Here is a 20,141-nt window from a genome sequence, read left to right on the forward strand (position 1 = left end):
AAGACCAACAGGCACCCTGGAAAGACTCAAGCTACTGGCCAGAGCTGGTAGTGGACACCAGGCCCTGCAGCTCTGCAGTCAGTGAAGTGCAGATACCTTTCAATATTGCTCACCCAAGCACAAGTGCTGGAAATTCCTGAATAGTGAGCAGACAATGGAACTATACTCCTATGATTTGAAGAAAATCAAAATACTAGAGCAAGAAAAACTAGATTTAACAACAGAAAATTGGGTATCGTACTGAGCAAATGGGGCAAAAAACAAATCAAGATCATACATTTACAAAGCAAAAAAATATCACAAAGCAGGTAATGAAGGGTATTGATATGTGTATAACAATACAATTCCACATTTAACTGAATAGATTTAATTCTTAAATGTGCACATGTACATTCATTTTGTATTCAAACTTCATCACTGTAATCACAAAGCAAGTCACTGTTATGCTTCTGCTGATGTCACGGAATCTATGATGTCATCAAGCTGCACTAAGTTCCAAAGAAAATCCATCCAGCAGTCAGTGCAGGTATCTTGCTAAGGTGACACAATGCCAGGAGTTCTCTGCTGCTGGCCAAACTGCCTAAAACCAAATGGCCACAAAGAGGGAAAGAAGAAGAAGAAGAAAAGAGTGAAACAGAAAGACTGTAAAGAAAGTCCAGCAAGGTCTGACCAACATGAACAGACCGTGAATTTCAGTGAGAGAGATGAAGCAAATGAGGAAGCCAGCCAGAAACATCAGCTGATGGAGAACAATCTTAAGCACAATGGACAGACAACAGACACTGTGAAGACAGAGGAAGAGGCAAAAGACACAATCACATCAGACACATTGACAGTGAATAGAGAGCAGGTTATGATGAATGAGGAAGTGAAAATGGACACCATCAGTGAACAGAAGGAAGAGAGAGGAACGGTCAATCAGATTGAGGACAATAAAGATGAAACACCAACCCTAGACCAAAAATTGGAAGAAAATCTCAGCATGAACGATGAAATGAAAGACCATCAATTTAAACAACATGAACGGCTGATCGTCCCAAGCAGCATAAAGGAGGAAGGAAAGAGAAATTACAAAGAGGACAAAGACAAAGGAAAAGGTTACAGAGAGCCTGAAGCTCAGGAAGACACAGAAGTAGCAGAAAAGGCAGATGGAGAGAAAGAGAAAAGCAATAGCCCTCAAAGGCATGAGAGGGGAGCTGGAAGCATGATGATCACAGATGACGAGGATGAAGGCAATGCCACTGCAGAAATGCAGATACTTCTAAGGATGGAGAAGAGTTCCCTCTTTGCCAAGAACAACCCTTCACCTCAAACAGAGAGCTGTGCAGGGGAGACAAATTCTGAAACTGAGACCAAAATCAACTGTCCCAGACCCTGGGAGCCCCTCCCTCAAAGGAAGAGACAGGCCCGTGAGACAAGACAGAAAAACAAACTGCCAACAAATTGGTACGACCCTCCTAGCTCTGACAGCCAGCCACTACCATCAAGAGACACAGTCTGGAGAGAGAGGAAAATCTCCTCTTCTACAAGAGTCGAGGGTCGCCCTGCTATATATTCCCAGCCCCATCAGAGGACTGAAGATATGAGGAGAGACAGGAGGGATTCACATCCGCACTCTCTCCCCTTTACACCTCCACAGGACTCCTGGAAAAGGAACAGGGAGGAGAGAGAGATAGCCAGAGGGTCCAGGTTTCCAGAAGGAAACAGAAGGATTTGCTGTGGATTCCAAGGCTACAGCCATCAGAGACAGCAGGATGTGTCCAGGAGACAGACACAGTCTTACCATCCAGGTGAGGCCAGAATCCCCTACCATACACACGTTGCAGCCAGGAAACAGAACAAGTGGGAGAATGAACAGAAATTCCCCCAAATCAGGCAGAACAGGGAAGAAACTTCAGAGAAGCAGAGGGGATGTGAGAGGAGGAGGCCTCGACTGGCTTTCCTCCAGACAGGATCAGAAGCTGAAGCAGAGCCTGTCCATCCACAAGCTCCTCCCAAAAGACAGGCCTGTGCAAGGCAGTGGGAACAGAGAGTCCAAGTACAAGGAGCCGGTCAAAATCCACAGGACCTGCTGTGCAAGAAAATATGGACCCTCATGGGCTATGGCCACAGGAACAAGTAACTTGTTGAATGAATGTTCTCTCTGAACTCTGACTTAACAAAAAAAGAGAGCCATAGGAGAAAGTATTTATACCACCTTTACAGCAACAAAATTCTGTTGTGTTAATTACTTTTGAGAAAATAAATGGGTATTATTGAATTAACCTTTGCAAGTGTATTTATTAAAATACTATAGGTAAGAGGATGGTATCCTAAGTGTTTGAGACTGCTTGGTCTTTTTAAGCCAATGTTTTATAATTGGTGTTGAATCAAGAATACAATAATGGCAGCTTATAACATTTTCTATCTAGGGGTTAAGTATATTAAGAGAAGGATTAATAATGATAGAACCGACTTTTGCAGTGTACAAAGCAGCCTTTCAGTTGAACAGAGAGGATGAGCAGATGTTAATGACATGAACCACCTGACAGTCAATTACTGTAGATGTGGCTGATCAATGTGATGAGTTATGCAATATTACATGTTGACTGCTTGTACATTGTTTATCGAATTGTTGGGATAAAGCTAAGATAACCAGTGTGACTTTGATGATAAATAACACTCAATATTAAACGAACCCATATTAAAATCATTTGAAAGTTGTTATAATGTTAAAAATTACTTATGAAGAATTTGTGTAAAGTTGACTTTAATGATTAATGCAAATTATTTTTGGTGACACCTTTGTCCAAGACATTTTAGATTTCTGAACAAGTGGTTTTCAAAAATGTCATTACATTTAACACATAATGTTCAATAACAACTATCATTACACCCCACGTGAAGTTACCAGAAACAACAACAATTTCCTCTAAAAGATTTCTAGTACAATTTGGGCAGGTTTGCACTATTAATACTGCTGCCTCACTGCACTGTGTTCAGTTCGGGAGTCTGTACACTACACTGCGTTGCCATAAAAAATAAGTTCGCCTAATTTGCCCTAAAACCAAAAGTTTGGAAGAAAGTGATTATACTTTTCAAAGTCCTGCATTTGGCATTGAATGCACAGGCAGATTGACTCATGAGACCACAATGGATTGGGTATTCCTGACTCTTACCCTATTTACACCTGAAAGCATGCTCATTGAGAACCATTCAACACAAAATTTCCAATAACAGAATACTTGATAAAAAATAGAATTTTACCATTGTTGATACATACTCATTGGTCTGGATTGGTGGCTTAGTCATTTCCGACTAATATTCTAATTCGGTGAAGTATACTGTATGTATCTTCCACTCAAATGATTTTAAAGTTGCATTAAGAAAGTCTAAACCCTAACCCTAATCTAGCCCAAATCCATGTCCAGAGAAAGGCTTAGGATCCCCACAAAGTGTAGACAATTTTTGAGGCATGGCAGGACAGAAATAAAACTTTGGAAAGTGATATTTCAGTGTTACCTGAATATTTTTTCATACACATATGGCAAGGTACACTGCATTGTCATAAAAAGGAAATGTTGTCAAATTTGCACTAAAAGCAAAAGCGTGAAGCTGATTTCAATGTAGACAATTTGTGATTGCATGGCTGTATTTTAGGACAGAAATGAAATTTAGGAAAAGTGATATTTCAATGTCATCTGAACAGTTTTTTTCTTACAAATATGTCTATACACTGCATTGCCCTAAAATGGAATGTTGCTTCAAATGCCCTAAAATCAAAACTTTGATAGAAAGTCATCATAATATTCAAACTCTTGCATTTGGCATTGAACACACAGGCATATTAATAAATTAAGCCAGCATTTATTGTGTTTTGCTGACTGTCAGCCTAGGTAAGCCTGAAACTAGGCTCACTGAGAAAACCATTTAACAAGACATTGTTTATTACAGTCAAGATTTTACAATTGTTGATACATGCATTCTGGTTTGACGATGTTTCTTCGTCATACCCAACTAAAATTCTCAAAGTTAAAGCAGGGTAGCCATTTGTTTTATAAATGCTACTAGATTTATTAGGTTTGTATCACACATGAAAACATCACTGCAGTGAAGCTTTGTCTTGACTGCTTTGTCATCTGATTCAGCTGACGCCTCCAGTTATTGATAAGAATGATGGTGTTATTTCAAGGTGGTGCACTAACAGAAGAACACCATGTGAAATAGCTACAGGAGTCAACATAAATTAATATGACTGAATTATACACCATAAATAATAGAAACATTGCATACTTTGCTATTTTGGGGACACATTTTAACAATACCAATGAGAATGTTTTTGGAGTTACGGTCTAGAATGTGTTATACTTGATTCTATCAATCCTTGAAGTACCAGATCATTGACAATATACTGAAATACACTGAAAAGACTAATCTCCGCCACATGTTTCGTTCTATGTCTCTGTGTTAATCAGTATGAGGTAAAAGACCAACAGGCACCCTGGAAAGACTCAAGCTACTGGCCAGAGCTGGTAGTGGACACCAGGCCCTGCAGCTCTGCAGTCAGTGAAGTGCAGATACCTTTCAATATTGCTCACCCAAGCACAAGTGCTGGAAATTCCTGAATAGTGAGCAGACAATGGAACTATACTCCTATGATTTGAAGAAAATCAAAATACTAGAGCAAGAAAAACTAGATTTAACAACAGAAAATTGGGTATCGCACTGATCAAATGGGGCAAAAAACAAATCAAGATCATACATTTACAAAGCAAAAAAATATCACAAAGCAGGTAATGAAGGGTATTGATATGTGTATAACAATACAATTCCACATTTAACTGAATAGATTTAATTCTTAAATGTGCACATGTACATTCATTTTGTATTCAAACTTCATCACTGTAATCACAAAGCAAGTCACTGTTATGCTTCTGCTGATGTCACGGAATCTATGATGTCATCAAGCTGCACTAAGTTCCAAAGAAAATCCATCCAGCAGTCAGTGCAGGTATCTTGCTAAGGTGACACAATGCCAGGAGTTCTCTGCTGCTGGCCAAACTGCCTAAAACCAAATGGCCACAAAGAGGGAAAGAAGAAGAAGAAGAAAAGAGTGAAACAGAAAGACTGTAAAGAAAGTCCAGCAAGGTCTGACCAACATGAACAGACCGTGAATTTCAGTGAGAGAGATGAAGCAAATGAGGAAGCCAGCCAGAAACATCAGCTGATGGAGAACAATCTTAAGCACAATGGACAGACAACAGACACTGTGAAGACAGAGGAAGAGGCAAAAGACACAATCACATCAGACACATTGACAGTGAATAGAGAGCAGGTTATGATGAATGAGGAAGTGAAAATGGACACCATCAGTGAACAGAAGGAAGAGAGAGGAACGGTCAATCAGATTGAGGACAATAAAGATGAAACACCAACCCTAGACCAAAAATTGGAAGAAAATCTCAGCATGAACGATGAAATGAAAGACCATCAATTTAAACAACATGAACGGCTGATCGTCCCAAGCAGCATAAAGGAGGAAGGAAAGAGAAATTACAAAGAGGACAAAGACAAAGGAAAAGGTTACAGAGAGCCTGAAGCTCAGGAAGACACAGAAGTAGCAGAAAAGGCAGATGGAGAGAAAGAGAAAAGCAATAGCCCTCAAAGGCATGAGAGGGGAGCTGGAAGCATGATGATCACAGATGACGAGGATGAAGGCAATGCCACTGCAGAAATGCAGATACTTCTAAGGATGGAGAAGAGTTCCCTCTTTGCCAAGAACAACCCTTCACCTCAAACAGAGAGCTGTGCAGGGGAGACAAATTCTGAAACTGAGACCAAAATCAACTGTCCCAGACCCTGGGAGCCCCTCCCTCAAAGGAAGAGACAGGCCCGTGAGACAAGAAAGAAAAACAAACTGCCAACAAATTGGTACGACCCTCCTACCTCTGACAGCCAGCCACTACCATCAAGAGACACAGTCTGGAGAGAGAGGAAAATCTCCTCTTCTACAAGAGTCGAGGGTCGCCCTGCTTTATATTCCCAGCCCCATCAGAGGACTGAGGATGTGAGGAGAGACAGGAGGGATTCGCATCCGCACTCTCTCCCCTTTACACCTCCACAGGACTCCTGGAAAAGGAACAGGGAGGAGAGAGAGATAGCCAGAGGGTCCAGGTTTCCAGAAGGAAACAGAAGGATTTGCTGTGGATCCCAAGGCTACAGCCATCAGAGACAGCAGGATGTGTCCAGGAGACAGACACAGTCTTACCATCCAGGTGAGGCCAGAATCCCCTACCATGCACACGTTGCAGCCAGGAAACAGAACAAGTGGGAGAATGAACAGAAATTCCCCCAAATCAGGCAGAACAGGGAAGAAACTTCAGAGAAGCAGAGGGGATGTGAGAGGAGGAGGCCTCGACTGGCTTTCCTCCAGACAGGATCAGAAGCTGAAGAAGAGCCTGTCCATCCACAAGCTCCCCCCAAAAGACAGGCCTGTGCAAGGCTGTGGGAACAGAGAGTCCAAGTACAAGGAGCCGGTCAAAATCCACAGGACCTGCTGTGCAAGAAAATATGGACCCTCATGGGCTATGGCCACAGGAACAAGTAACTTGTTGAATGAATGTTCTCTCTGAACTCTGACTTAACAAAAAAAGAGAGCCATAGGAGAAAGTATTTATACCACCTTTACAGCAACAAAATTCTGTTGTGTTAATTACTTTTGAGAAAATAAATGGGTATTATTGAATTAACCTTTGCAAGTGTATTTATTAAAATACTATAGGTAAGAGGATGGTATCCTAAGTGTTTGAGACTGCTTGGTCTTTTTAAGCCAATGTTTTATAATTGGTGTTGAATCAAGAATACAATAATGGCAGCTTATAACATTTTCTATCTAGGGGTTAAGTATATTAAGAGAAGGATTAATAATGATAGAACCGACTTTTGCAGTGTACAAAGCAGCCTTTCAGTTGAACAGAGAGGATGAGCAGATGTTAATGACATGAACCACCTGACAGTCAATTACTGTAGATGTGGCTGATCAATGTGATGAGTTATGCAATATTACATGTTGACTGCTTGTACATTGTTTATCGAATTGTTGGGATAAAGCTAAGATAACCAGTGTGACTTTGATGATGAATAACATTCAATATTAAACGAACCCATATTAAAATCATTTGAAAGTTGTTATAATGTTAAAAATTACTTATGAAGAATTTGTGTAAAGTTGACTTTAATGATTAATGCAAATTATTTTTGGTGACACCTTTGTCCAAGACATTTTAGATTTCTGAACAAGTGGTTTTCAAAAATGTCATTACATTTAACACATAATGTTCAATAACAACTATCATTACACCCCACGTGAAGTTACCAGAAACAACAACAATTTCCTCTAAAAGATTTCTAGCACAATTTGGGCAGGTTTGCACTATTAATACTGCTGCCTCACTGCACTGTGTTCAGTTCGGGAGTCCGTACACTACACTGCGTTGCCATAAAAAATAAGTTCGCCTAATTTGCCCTAAAACCAAAAGTTTGGAAGAAAGTGATTATACTTTTCAAAGTCCTGCATTTGGCATTGAATGCACAGGCAGATTGACTCATGAGACCACAATGGATTGGGTATTCCTGACTCTTACCCTATTTACACCTGAAAGCATGCTCATTGAGAACCATTCAACACAAAATTTCCAATAACAGAATACTTGATAAAAAATAGAATTTTACCATTGTTGATACATACTCATTGGTCTGGATTGGTGGCTTAGTCATTTCCGACTAATATTCTAATTCGGTGAAGTATACTGTATGTATCTTCCACTCAAATGATTTTAAAGTTGCATTAAGAAAGTCTAAACCCTAACCCTAATCTAGCCCAAATCCATGTCCAGAGAAAGGCTTAGGATCCCCACAAAGTGTAGACAATTTTTGAGGCATGGCAGGACAGAAATAAAACTTTGGAAAGTGATATTTCAGTGTTACCTGAATATTTTTTCATACACATATGGCAAGGTACACTGCATTGTCATAAAAAGGAAATGTTGTCAAATTTGCACTAAAAGCAAAAGCGTGAAGCTGATTTCAATGTAGACAATTTGTGATTGCATGGCTGTATTTTAGGACAGAAATGAAATTTAGGAAAAGTGATATTTCAATGTCATCTGAACAGTTTTTTTCTTACAAATATGTCTATACACTGCATTGCCCTAAAATGGAATATTGCTTCAAATGCCCTAAAATCAAAACTTTGATAGAAAGTCATCATAATATTCAAACTCTTGCATTTGGCATTGAACACACAGGCATATTAATAAATTAAGCCAGCATTTATTGTGTTTTGCTGACTGTCAGCCTAACTAAGCCTGAAACTCGGCTCACTGAGAAAACCATTTAACAAGACATTGTTTATTACAGTCAAGATTTTACAATTGTTGATACATGCATTCTGGTTTGACGATGTTTCTTCGTCATACCCAACTAAAATTCTCAAAGTTAAAGCAGGGTAGCCATTTGTTTTATAAATGCTACTAGATTTATTAGGTTTGTATCACACATGAAAACATCACTGCAGTGAAGCTTTGTCTTGACTGCTTTGTCATCTGATTCAGCTGACGCCTCCAGTTATTGATAAGAATGATGGTGTTATTTCAAGGTGGTGCACTAACAGAAGAACACCATGTGAAATAGCTACAGGAGTCAACATGAATTAATATGACTGAATTATACACCATAAATAATAGAAACATTGCATACTTTGCTATTTTGGGGACACATTTTAACAATACCAATGAGAATGTTTTTGGAGTTACGGTCTAGAATGTGTTATACTTGATTCTATCAATCCTTGAAGTACCAGATCATTGACAATATACTGAAATACACTGAAAAGACTAATCTCCGCCACATGTTTCGTTCTATGTCTCTGTGTTAATCAGTATGAGGTAAAAGACCAACAGGCACCCTGGAAAGACTCAAGCTACTGGCCAGAGCTGGTAGTGGACACCAGGCCCTGCAGCTCTGCAGTCAGTGAAGTGCAGATACCTTTCAATATTGCTCACCCAAGCACAAGTGCTGGAAATTCCTGAATAGTGAGCAGACAATGGAACTATACTCCTATGATTTGAAGAAAATCAAAATACTAGAGCAAGAAAAACTAGATTTAACAACAGAAAATTGGGTATCGCACTGATCAAATGGGGCAAAAAACAAATCAAGATCATACATTTACAAAGCAAAAAAATATCACAAAGCAGGTAATGAAGGGTATTGATATGTGTATAACAATACAATTCCACATTTAACTGAATAGATTTAATTCTTAAATGTGCACATGTACATTCATTTTGTATTCAAACTTCATCACTGTAATCACAAAGCAAGTCACTGTTATGCTTCTGCTGATGTCACGGAATCTATGATGTCATCAAGCTGCACTAAGTTCCAAAGAAAATCCATCCAGCAGTCAGTGCAGGTATCTTGCTAAGGTGACACAATGCCAGGAGTTCTCTGCTGCTGGCCAAACTGCCTAAAACCAAATGGCCACAAAGAGGGAAAGAAGAAGAAGAAGAAAAGAGTGAAACAGAAAGACTGTAAAGAAAGTCCAGCAAGGTCTGACCAACATGAACAGACCGTGAATTTCAGTGAGAGAGATGAAGCAAATGAGGAAGCCAGCCAGAAACATCAGCTGATGGAGAACAATCTTAAGCACAATGGACAGACAACAGACACTGTGAAGACAGAGGAAGAGGCAAAAGACACAATCACATCAGACACATTGACAGTGAATAGAGAGCAGGTTATGATGAATGAGGAAGTGAAAATGGACACCATCAGTGAACAGAAGGAAGAGAGAGGAACGGTCAATCAGATTGAGGACAATAAAGATGAAACACCAACCCTAGACCAAAAATTGGAAGAAAATCTCAGCATGAACGATGAAATGAAAGACCATCAATTTAAACAACATGAACGGCTGATCGTCCCAAGCAGCATAAAGGAGGAAGGAAAGAGAAATTACAAAGAGGACAAAGACAAAGGAAAAGGTTACAGAGAGCCTGAAGCTCAGGAAGACACAGAAGTAGCAGAAAAGGCAGATGGAGAGAAAGAGAAAAGCAATAGCCCTCAAAGGCATGAGAGGGGAGCTGGAAGCATGATGATCACAGATGACGAGGATGAAGGCAATGCCACTGCAGAAATGCAGATACTTCTAAGGATGGAGAAGAGTTCCCTCTTTGCCAAGAACAACCCTTCACCTCAAACAGAGAGCTGTGCAGGGGAGACAAATTCTGAAACTGAGACCAAAATCAACTGTCCCAGACCCTGGGAGCCCCTCCCTCAAAGGAAGAGACAGGCCCGTGAGACAAGAAAGAAAAACAAACTGCCAACAAATTGGTACGACCCTCCTACCTCTGACAGCCAGCCACTACCATCAAGAGACACAGTCTGGAGAGAGAGGAAAATCTCCTCTTCTACAAGAGTCGAGGGTCGCCCTGCTTTATATTCCCAGCCCCATCAGAGGACTGAGGATGTGAGGAGAGACAGGAGGGATTCGCATCCGCACTCTCTCCCCTTTACACCTCCACAGGACTCCTGGAAAAGGAACAGGGAGGAGAGAGAGATAGCCAGAGGGTCCAGGTTTCCAGAAGGAAACAGAAGGATTTGCTGTGGATCCCAAGGCTACAGCCATCAGAGACAGCAGGATGTGTCCAGGAGACAGACACAGTCTTACCATCCAGGTGAGGCCAGAATCCCCTACCATGCACACGTTGCAGCCAGGAAACAGAACAAGTGGGAGAATGAACAGAAATTCCCCCAAATCAGGCAGAACAGGGAAGAAACTTCAGAGAAGCAGAGGGGATGTGAGAGGAGGAGGCCTCGACTGGCTTTCCTCCAGACAGGATCAGAAGCTGAAGAAGAGCCTGTCCATCCACAAGCTCCCCCCAAAAGACAGGCCTGTGCAAGGCTGTGGGAACAGAGAGTCCAAGTACAAGGAGCCGGTCAAAATCCACAGGACCTGCTGTGCAAGAAAATATGGACCCTCATGGGCTATGGCCACAGGAACAAGTAACTTGTTGAATGAATGTTCTCTCTGAACTCTGACTTAACAAAAAAAGAGAGCCATAGGAGAAAGTATTTATACCACCTTTACAGCAACAAAATTCTGTTGTGTTAATTACTTTTGAGAAAATAAATGGGTATTATTGAATTAACCTTTGCAAGTGTATTTATTAAAATACTATAGGTAAGAGGATGGTATCCTAAGTGTTTGAGACTGCTTGGTCTTTTTAAGCCAATGTTTTATAATTGGTGTTGAATCAAGAATACAATAATGGCAGCTTATAACATTTTCTATCTAGGGGTTAAGTATATTAAGAGAAGGATTAATAATGATAGAACCGACTTTTGCAGTGTACAAAGCAGCCTTTCAGTTGAACAGAGAGGATGAGCAGATGTTAATGACATGAACCACCTGACAGTCAATTACTGTAGATGTGGCTGATCAATGTGATGAGTTATGCAATATTACATGTTGACTGCTTGTACATTGTTTATCGAATTGTTGGGATAAAGCTAAGATAACCAGTGTGACTTTGATGATGAATAACATTCAATATTAAACGAACCCATATTAAAATCATTTGAAAGTTGTTATAATGTTAAAAATTACTTATGAAGAATTTGTGTAAAGTTGACTTTAATGATTAATGCAAATTATTTTTGGTGACACCTTTGTCCAAGACATTTTAGATTTCTGAACAAGTGGTTTTCAAAAATGTCATTACATTTAACACATAATGTTCAATAACAACTATCATTACACCCCACGTGAAGTTACCAGAAACAACAACAATTTCCTCTAAAAGATTTCTAGCACAATTTGGGCAGGTTTGCACTATTAATACTGCTGCCTCACTGCACTGTGTTCAGTTCGGGAGTCCGTACACTACACTGCGTTGCCATAAAAAATAAGTTCGCCTAATTTGCCCTAAAACCAAAAGTTTGGAAGAAAGTGATTATACTTTTCAAAGTCCTGCATTTGGCATTGAATGCACAGGCAGATTGACTCATGAGACCACAATGGATTGGGTATTCCTGACTCTTACCCTATTTACACCTGAAAGCATGCTCATTGAGAACCATTCAACACAAAATTTCCAATAACAGAATACTTGATAAAAAATAGAATTTTACCATTGTTGATACATACTCATTGGTCTGGATTGGTGGCTTAGTCATTTCCGACTAATATTCTAATTCGGTGAAGTATACTGTATGTATCTTCCACTCAAATGATTTTAAAGTTGCATTAAGAAAGTCTAAACCCTAACCCTAATCTAGCCCAAATCCATGTCCAGAGAAAGGCTTAGGATCCCCACAAAGTGTAGACAATTTTTGAGGCATGGCAGGACAGAAATAAAACTTTGGAAAGTGATATTTCAGTGTTACCTGAATATTTTTTCATACACATATGGCAAGGTACACTGCATTGTCATAAAAAGGAAATGTTGTCAAATTTGCACTAAAAGCAAAAGCGTGAAGCTGATTTCAATGTAGACAATTTGTGATTGCATGGCTGTATTTTAGGACAGAAATGAAATTTAGGAAAAGTGATATTTCAATGTCATCTGAACAGTTTTTTTCTTACAAATATGTCTATACACTGCATTGCCCTAAAATGGAATATTGCTTCAAATGCCCTAAAATCAAAACTTTGATAGAAAGTCATCATAATATTCAAACTCTTGCATTTGGCATTGAACACACAGGCATATTAATAAATTAAGCCAGCATTTATTGTGTTTTGCTGACTGTCAGCCTAACTAAGCCTGAAACTCGGCTCACTGAGAAAACCATTTAACAAGACATTGTTTATTACAGTCAAGATTTTACAATTGTTGATACATGCATTCTGGTTTGACGATGTTTCTTCGTCATACCCAACTAAAATTCTCAAAGTTAAAGCAGGGTAGCCATTTGTTTTATAAATGCTACTAGATTTATTAGGTTTGTATCACACATGAAAACATCACTGCAGTGAAGCTTTGTCTTGACTGCTTTGTCATCTGATTCAGCTGACGCCTCCAGTTATTGATAAGAATGATGGTGTTATTTCAAGGTGGTGCACTAACAGAAGAACACCATGTGAAATAGCTACAGGAGTCAACATGAATTAATATGACTGAATTATACACCATAAATAATAGAAACATTGCATACTTTGCTATTTTGGGGACACATTTTAACAATACCAATGAGAATGTTTTTGGAGTTACGGTCTAGAATGTGTTATACTTGATTCTATCAATCCTTGAAGTACCAGATCATTGACAATATACTGAAATACACTGAAAAGACTAATCTCCGCCACATGTTTCGTTCTATGTCTCTGTGTTAATCAGTATGAGGTAAAAGACCAACAGGCACCCTGGAAAGACTCAAGCTACTGGCCAGAGCTGGTAGTGGACACCAGGCCCTGCAGCTCTGCAGTCAGTGAAGTGCAGATACCTTTCAATATTGCTCACCCAAGCACAAGTGCTGGAAATTCCTGAATAGTGAGCAGACAATGGAACTATACTCCTATGATTTGAAGAAAATCAAAATACTAGAGCAAGAAAAACTAGATTTAACAACAGAAAATTGGGTATCGCACTGATCAAATGGGGCAAAAAACAAATCAAGATCATACATTTACAAAGCAAAAAAATATCACAAAGCAGGTAATGAAGGGTATTGATATGTGTATAACAATACAATTCCACATTTAACTGAATAGATTTAATTCTTAAATGTGCACATGTACATTCATTTTGTATTCAAAGTTCATCACTGTAATCACAAAGCAAGTCACTGTTATGCTTCTGCTGATGTCACGGAATCTATGATGTCATCAAGCTGCACTAAGTTCCAAAGAAAATCCATCCAGCAGTCAGTGCAGGTATCTTGCTAAGGTGACACAATGCCAGGAGTTCTCTGCTGCTGGCCAAACTGCCTAAAACCAAATGGCCACAAAGAGGGAAAGAAGAAGAAGAAGAAAAGAGTGAAACAGAAAGACTGTAAAGAAAGTCCAGCAAGGTCTGACCAACATGAACAGACCGTGAATTTCAGTGAGAGAGATGAAGCAAATGAGGAAGCCAGCCAGAAACATCAGCTGATGGAGAACAATCTTAAGCACAATGGACAGACAACAGACACTGTGAAGACAGAGGAAGAGGCAAAAGACACAATCACATCAGACACATTGACAGTGAATAGAGAGCAGGTTATGATGAATGAGGAAGTGAAAATGGACACCATCAGTGAACAGAAGGAAGAGAGAGGAACGGTCAATCAGATTGAGGACAATAAAGATGAAACACCAACCCTAGACCAAAAATTGGAAGAAAATCTCAGCATGAACGATGAAATGAAAGACCATCAATTTAAACAACATGAACGGCTGATCGTCCCAAGCAGCATAAAGGAGGAAGGAAAGAGAAATTACAAAGAGGACAAAGACAAAGGAAAAGGTTACAGAGAGCCTGAAGCTCAGGAAGACACAGAAGTAGCAGAAAAGGCAGATGGAGAGAAAGAGAAAAGCAATAGCCCTCAAAGGCATGAGAGGGGAGCTGGAAGCATGATGATCACAGATGACGAGGATGAAGGCAATGCCACTGCAGAAATGCAGACACTTCTAAGGATGGAGAAGAGTTCCCTCTTTGCCAAGAACAACCCTTCACCTCAAACAGAGAGCTGTGCAGGGGAGACAAATTCTGAAACTGAGACCAAAATCAACTGTCCCAGACCCTGGGAGCCCCTCCCTCAAAGGAAGAGACAGGCCCGTGAGACAAGAAAGAAAAACAAACTGCCAACAAATTGGTACGACCCTCCTACCTCTGACAGCCAGCCACTACCATCAAGAGACACAGTCTGGAGAGAGAGGAAAATCTCCTCTTCTACAAGAGTCGAGGGTCGCCCTGCTTTATATTCCCAGCCCCATCAGAGGACTGAGGATATGAGGAGAGACAGGAGGGATTCGCATCCGCACTCTCTCCCCTTTACACCTCCACAGGACTCCTGGAAAAGGAACAGGGAGGAGAGAGAGATAGCCAGAGGGTCCAGGTTTCCAGAAGGAAACAGAAGGATTTGCTGTGGATCCCAAGGCTACAGCCATCAGAGACAGCAGGATGTGTCCAGGAGACAGACACAGTCTTACCATCCAGGTGAGGCCAGAATCCCCTACCATGCACACGTTGCAGCCAGGAAACAGAACAAGTGGGAGAATGAACAGAAATTCCCCCAAATCAGGCAGAACAGGGAAGAAACTTCAGAGAAGCAGAGGGGATGTGAGAGGAGGAGGCCTCGACTGGCTTTCCTCCAGACAGGATCAGAAGCTGAAGAAGAGCCTGTCCATCCACAAGCTCCCCCCAAAAGACAGGCCTGTGCAAGGCTGTGGGAACAGAGAGTCCAAGTACAAGGAGCCGGTCAAAATCCACAGGACCTGCTGTGCAAGAAAATATGGACCCTCATGGGCTATGGCCACAGGAACAAGTAACTTGTTGAATGAATGTTCTCTCTGAACTCTGACTTAACAAAAAAAGAGAGCCATAGGAGAAAGTATTTATACCACCTTTACAGCAACAAAATTCTGTTGTGTTAATTACTTTTGAGAAAATAAATGGGTATTATTGAATTAACCTTTGCAAGTGTATTTATTAAAATACTATAGGTAAGAGGATGGTATCCTAAGTGTTTGAGACTGCTTGGTCTTTTTAAGCCAATGTTTTATAATTGGTGTTGAATCAAGAATACAATAATGGCAGCTTATAACATTTTCTATCTAGGGGTTAAGTATATTAAGAGAAGGATTAATAATGATAGAACCGACTTTTGCAGTGTACAAAGCAGCCTTTCAGTTGAACAGAGAGGATGAGCAGATGTTAATGACATGAACCACCTGACAGTCAATTACTGTAGATGTGGCTGATCAATGTGATGAGTTATGCAATATTACATGTTGACTGCTTGTACATTGTTTATCGAATTGTTGGGATAAAGCTAAGATAACCAGTGTGACTTTGATGATGAATAACATTCAATATTAAACGAACCCATATTAAAATCATTTGAAAGTTGTTATAATGTTAAAAATTACTTATGAAGAATTTGTGTAAAGTTGACTTTAATGATTAATGCAAATTATTTTTGGTGACACCTTTGTCCAAGACATTTTAGATTTCTGAACAAGTGGTTTTCAAAAATGTCATTACATTTAACACATAATGTTCAATAACAACTATCATTACACCCCACGTGAAGTTACCAGAAACAACAACAATTTCCTCTAAAAGATTTCTAGCACAATTTGGGCAGGTTTGCACTATTAATACTGCTGCCTCACTGCACTGTGTTCAGTTCGGGAGTCCGTACACTACACTGCGTTGCCATAAAAAATAAGTTCGCCTAATTTGCCCTAAAACCAAAAGTTTGGAAGAAAGTGATTATACTTTTCAAAGTCCTGCATTTGGCATTGAATGCACAGGCAGATTGACTCATGAGACCACAATGGATTGGGTATTCCTGACTCTTACCCTATTTACACCTGAAAGCATGCTCATTGAGAACCATTCAACACAAAATTTCCAATAACAGAATACTTGATAAAAAATAGAATTTTACCATTGTTGATACATACTCATTGGTCTGGATTGGTGGCTTAGTCATTTCCGACTAATATTCTAATTCGGTGAAGTATACTGTATGTATCTTCCACTCAAATGATTTTAAAGTTGCATTAAGAAAGTCTAAACCCTAACCCTAATCTAGCCCAAATCCATGTCCAGAGAAAGGCTTAGGATCCCCACAAAGTGTAGACAATTTTTGAGGCATGGCAGGACAGAAATAAAACTTTGGAAAGTGATATTTCAGTGTTACCTGAATATTTTTTCATACACATATGGCAAGGTACACTGCATTGTCATAAAAAGGAAATGTTGTCAAATTTGCACTAAAAGCAAAAGCGTGAAGCTGATTTCAATGTAGACAATTTGTGATTGCATGGCTGTATTTTAGGACAGAAATGAAATTTAGGAAAAGTGATATTTCAATGTCATCTGAACAGTTTTTTTCTTACAAATATGTCTATACACTGCATTGCCCTAAAATGGAATATTGCTTCAAATGCCCTAAAATCAAAACTTTGATAGAAAGTCATCATAATATTCAAACTCTTGCATTTGGCATTGAACACACAGGCATATTAATAAATTAAGCCAGCATTTATTGTGTTTTGCTGACTGTCAGCCTAACTAAGCCTGAAACTCGGCTCACTGAGAAAACCATTTAACAAGACATTGTTTATTACAGTCAAGATTTTACAATTGTTGATACATGCATTCTGGTTTGACGATGTTTCTTCGTCATACCCAACTAAAATTCTCAAAGTTAAAGCAGGGTAGCCATTTGTTTTATAAATGCTACTAGATTTATTAGGTTTGTATCACACATGAAAACATCACTGCAGTGAAGCTTTGTCTTGACTGCTTTGTCATCTGATTCAGCTGACGCCTCCAGTTATTGATAAGAATGATGGTGTTATTTCAAGGTGGTGCACTAACAGAAGAACACCATGTGAAATAGCTACAGGAGTCAACATGAATTAATATGACTGAATTATACACCATAAATAATAGAAACATTGCATACTTTGCTATTTTGGGGACACATTTTAACAATACCAATGAGAATGTTTTTGGAGTTACGGTCTAGAATGTGTTATACTTGATTCTATCAATCCTTGAAGTACCAGATCATTGACAATATACTGAAATACACTGAAAAGACTAATCTCCGCCACATGTTTCGTTCTATGTCTCTGTGTTAATCAGTATGAGGTAAAAGACCAACAGGCACCCTGGAAAGACTCAAGCTACTGGCCAGAGCTGGTAGTGGACACCAGGCCCTGCAGCTCTGCAGTCAGTGAAGTGCAGATACCTTTCAATATTGCTCACCCAAGCACAAGTGCTGGAAATTCCTGAATAGTGAGCAGACAATGGAACTATACTCCTATGATTTGAAGAAAATCAAAATACTAGAGCAAGAAAAACTAGATTTAACAACAGAAAATTGGGTATCGCACTGATCAAATGGGGCAAAAAACAAATCAAGATCATACATTTACAAAGCAAAAAAATATCACAAAGCAGGTAATGAAGGGTATTGATATGTGTATAACAATACAATTCCACATTTAACTGAATAGATTTAATTCTTAAATGTGCACATGTACATTCATTTTGTATTCAAAGTTCATCACTGTAATCACAAAGCAAGTCACTGTTATGCTTCTGCTGATGTCACGGAATCTATGATGTCATCAAGCTGCACTAAGTTCCAAAGAAAATCCATCCAGCAGTCAGTGCAGGTATCTTGCTAAGGTGACACAATGCCAGGAGTTCTCTGCTGCTGGCCAAACTGCCTAAAACCAAATGGCCACAAAGAGGGAAAGAAGAAGAAGAAGAAAAGAGTGAAACAGAAAGACTGTAAAGAAAGTCCAGCAAGGTCTGACCAACATGAACAGACCGTGAATTTCAGTGAGAGAGATGAAGCAAATGAGGAAGCCAGCCAGAAACATCAGCTGATGGAGAACAATCTTAAGCACAATGGACAGACAACAGACACTGTGAAGACAGAGGAAGAGGCAAAAGACACAATCACATCAGACACATTGACAGTGAATAGAGAGCAGGTTATGATGAATGAGGAAGTGAAAATGGACACCATCAGTGAACAGAAGGAAGAGAGAGGAACGGTCAATCAGATTGAGGACAATAAAGATGAAACACCAACCCTAGACCAAAAATTGGAAGAAAATCTCAGCATGAACGATGAAATGAAAGACCATCAATTTAAACAACATGAACGGCTGATCGTCCCAAGCAGCATAAAGGAGGAAGGAAAGAGAAATTACAAAGAGGACAAAGACAAAGGAAAAGGTTACAGAGAGCCTGAAGCTCAGGAAGACACAGAAGTAGCAGAAAAGGCAGATGGAGAGAAAGAGAAAAGCAATAGCCCTCAAAGGCATGAGAGGGGAGCTGGAAGCATGATGATCACAGATGACGAGGATGAAGGCAATGCCACTGCAGAAATGCAGATACTTCTAAGGATGGAGAAGAGTTCCCTCTTTGCCAAGAACAACCCTTCACCTCAAACAGAGAGCTGTGCAGGGGAGACAAATTCTGAAACTGAGGCCAAAATCAACTGTCCCAGACCCTGGGAGCCCCTCCCTCAAAGGAAGAGACAGGCCCGTGAGACAAGAAAGAAAAACAAACTGCCAACAAATTGGTACGACCCTCCTAGCTCTGACAGCCAGCCACTACCATCAAGAGACACAGTCTGGAGAGAGAGGAAAATCTCCTCTTCTACAAGAGTCGAGGGTCGCCCTGCTTTATATTCCCAGCCCCATCAGAGGACTGAGGATATGAGGAGAGACAGGAGGGATTCGCATCCGCACTCTCTCCCCTTTACAACTCCACAGGACTCCTGGAAAAGGAACAGGGAGGAGAGAGAGATAGCCAGAGGGTCCAGGTTTCTAGAAGGAAACAGAAGGATTTGCTGTGGATTCCAAGGCTACAGCCATCAGAGACAGCAGGATGTGTCCAGGAGACAGACACAGTCTTACCATCCAGGTGAGGCCAGAATCCCCTACCATACACACGTTGCAGCCAGGAAACAGAACAAGTGGGAGAATGAACAGAAGTTCCCCCAAATCAGGCAGAACAGGGAAGAAACTTCAGAGAAGCAGAGGGGATGTGAGAGGAGGAGGCCTCGACTGGCTTTCCTCCAGACAGGATCAGAAGCTGAAGAAGAGCCTGTCCATCCACAAGCTCCCCCCAAAAGACAGGCCTGTGCAAGGCTGTGGGAACAGAGAGTCCAAGTACAAGGAGCCGGTCAAAATCCACAGGACCTGCTGTGCAAGAAAATATGGACCCTCATGGGCTATGGCCACAGGAACAAGTAACTTGTTGAATGAATGTTCTCTCTGAACTCTGACTTAACAAAAAAAGAGAGCCATAGGAGAAAGTATTTATACCACCTTTACAGCAACAAAATTCTGTTGTGTTAATTACTTTTGAGAAAATAAATGGGTATTATTGAATTAACCTTTGCAAGTGTATTTATTA

General features: G+C 40.1%; 5 protein-coding genes across 5 annotated transcripts; all 5 read left to right on the forward strand.

The window, feature by feature from the left end:
• The first annotated feature begins 547 nt into the window (after positions 1-547).
• On the forward strand, positions 548-2,122 carry LOC138241077 (uncharacterized). Its single transcript, XM_069193823.1, has one exon. It carries the CDS (start codon positions 548-550, stop codon positions 2,120-2,122), a length of 1,575 nt encoding a protein of 524 aa, XP_069049924.1.
• Positions 2,123-5,011: 2,889 nt separating this feature from the next.
• On the forward strand, positions 5,012-6,586 carry LOC138241078 (uncharacterized). The gene has a single exon (XM_069193824.1). The coding sequence runs from the start codon at positions 5,012-5,014 to the stop codon at positions 6,584-6,586; it is 1,575 nt and encodes a 524-aa protein (XP_069049925.1).
• Positions 6,587-9,475: 2,889 nt separating this feature from the next.
• On the forward strand, positions 9,476-11,050 carry LOC138241079 (uncharacterized). Its single transcript, XM_069193825.1, has one exon. The coding sequence runs from the start codon at positions 9,476-9,478 to the stop codon at positions 11,048-11,050; it is 1,575 nt and encodes a 524-aa protein (XP_069049926.1).
• Positions 11,051-13,939: 2,889 nt separating this feature from the next.
• Positions 13,940-15,514, forward strand: LOC138241080 (uncharacterized). Its single transcript, XM_069193826.1, has one exon. The coding sequence runs from the start codon at positions 13,940-13,942 to the stop codon at positions 15,512-15,514; it is 1,575 nt and encodes a 524-aa protein (XP_069049927.1).
• A 2,889-nt stretch (positions 15,515-18,403) lies between these two features.
• On the forward strand, positions 18,404-19,978 carry LOC138241081 (uncharacterized). Its single transcript, XM_069193827.1, has one exon. It carries the CDS (start codon positions 18,404-18,406, stop codon positions 19,976-19,978), a length of 1,575 nt encoding a protein of 524 aa, XP_069049928.1.
• Positions 19,979-20,141: the final 163 nt, after the last annotated feature.

This window comes from Lepisosteus oculatus, chromosome 8 (genome assembly GCF_040954835.1).
Source record: "Lepisosteus oculatus isolate fLepOcu1 chromosome 8, fLepOcu1.hap2, whole genome shotgun sequence".
In the NCBI taxonomy this organism is placed as follows: Eukaryota; Metazoa; Chordata; class Actinopteri; order Semionotiformes; family Lepisosteidae; genus Lepisosteus; species Lepisosteus oculatus.

Coding starts and splice junctions, on each gene's coding strand:
- LOC138241077 (XM_069193823.1), top strand. CDS start 548: ATGCCAGGAGTTCTCTGCTGCTGGCCAAACTGCCTAAAACCAAATGGC.
- LOC138241078 (XM_069193824.1), top strand. CDS start 5,012: ATGCCAGGAGTTCTCTGCTGCTGGCCAAACTGCCTAAAACCAAATGGC.
- LOC138241079 (XM_069193825.1), top strand. CDS start 9,476: ATGCCAGGAGTTCTCTGCTGCTGGCCAAACTGCCTAAAACCAAATGGC.
- LOC138241080 (XM_069193826.1), top strand. CDS start 13,940: ATGCCAGGAGTTCTCTGCTGCTGGCCAAACTGCCTAAAACCAAATGGC.
- LOC138241081 (XM_069193827.1), top strand. CDS start 18,404: ATGCCAGGAGTTCTCTGCTGCTGGCCAAACTGCCTAAAACCAAATGGC.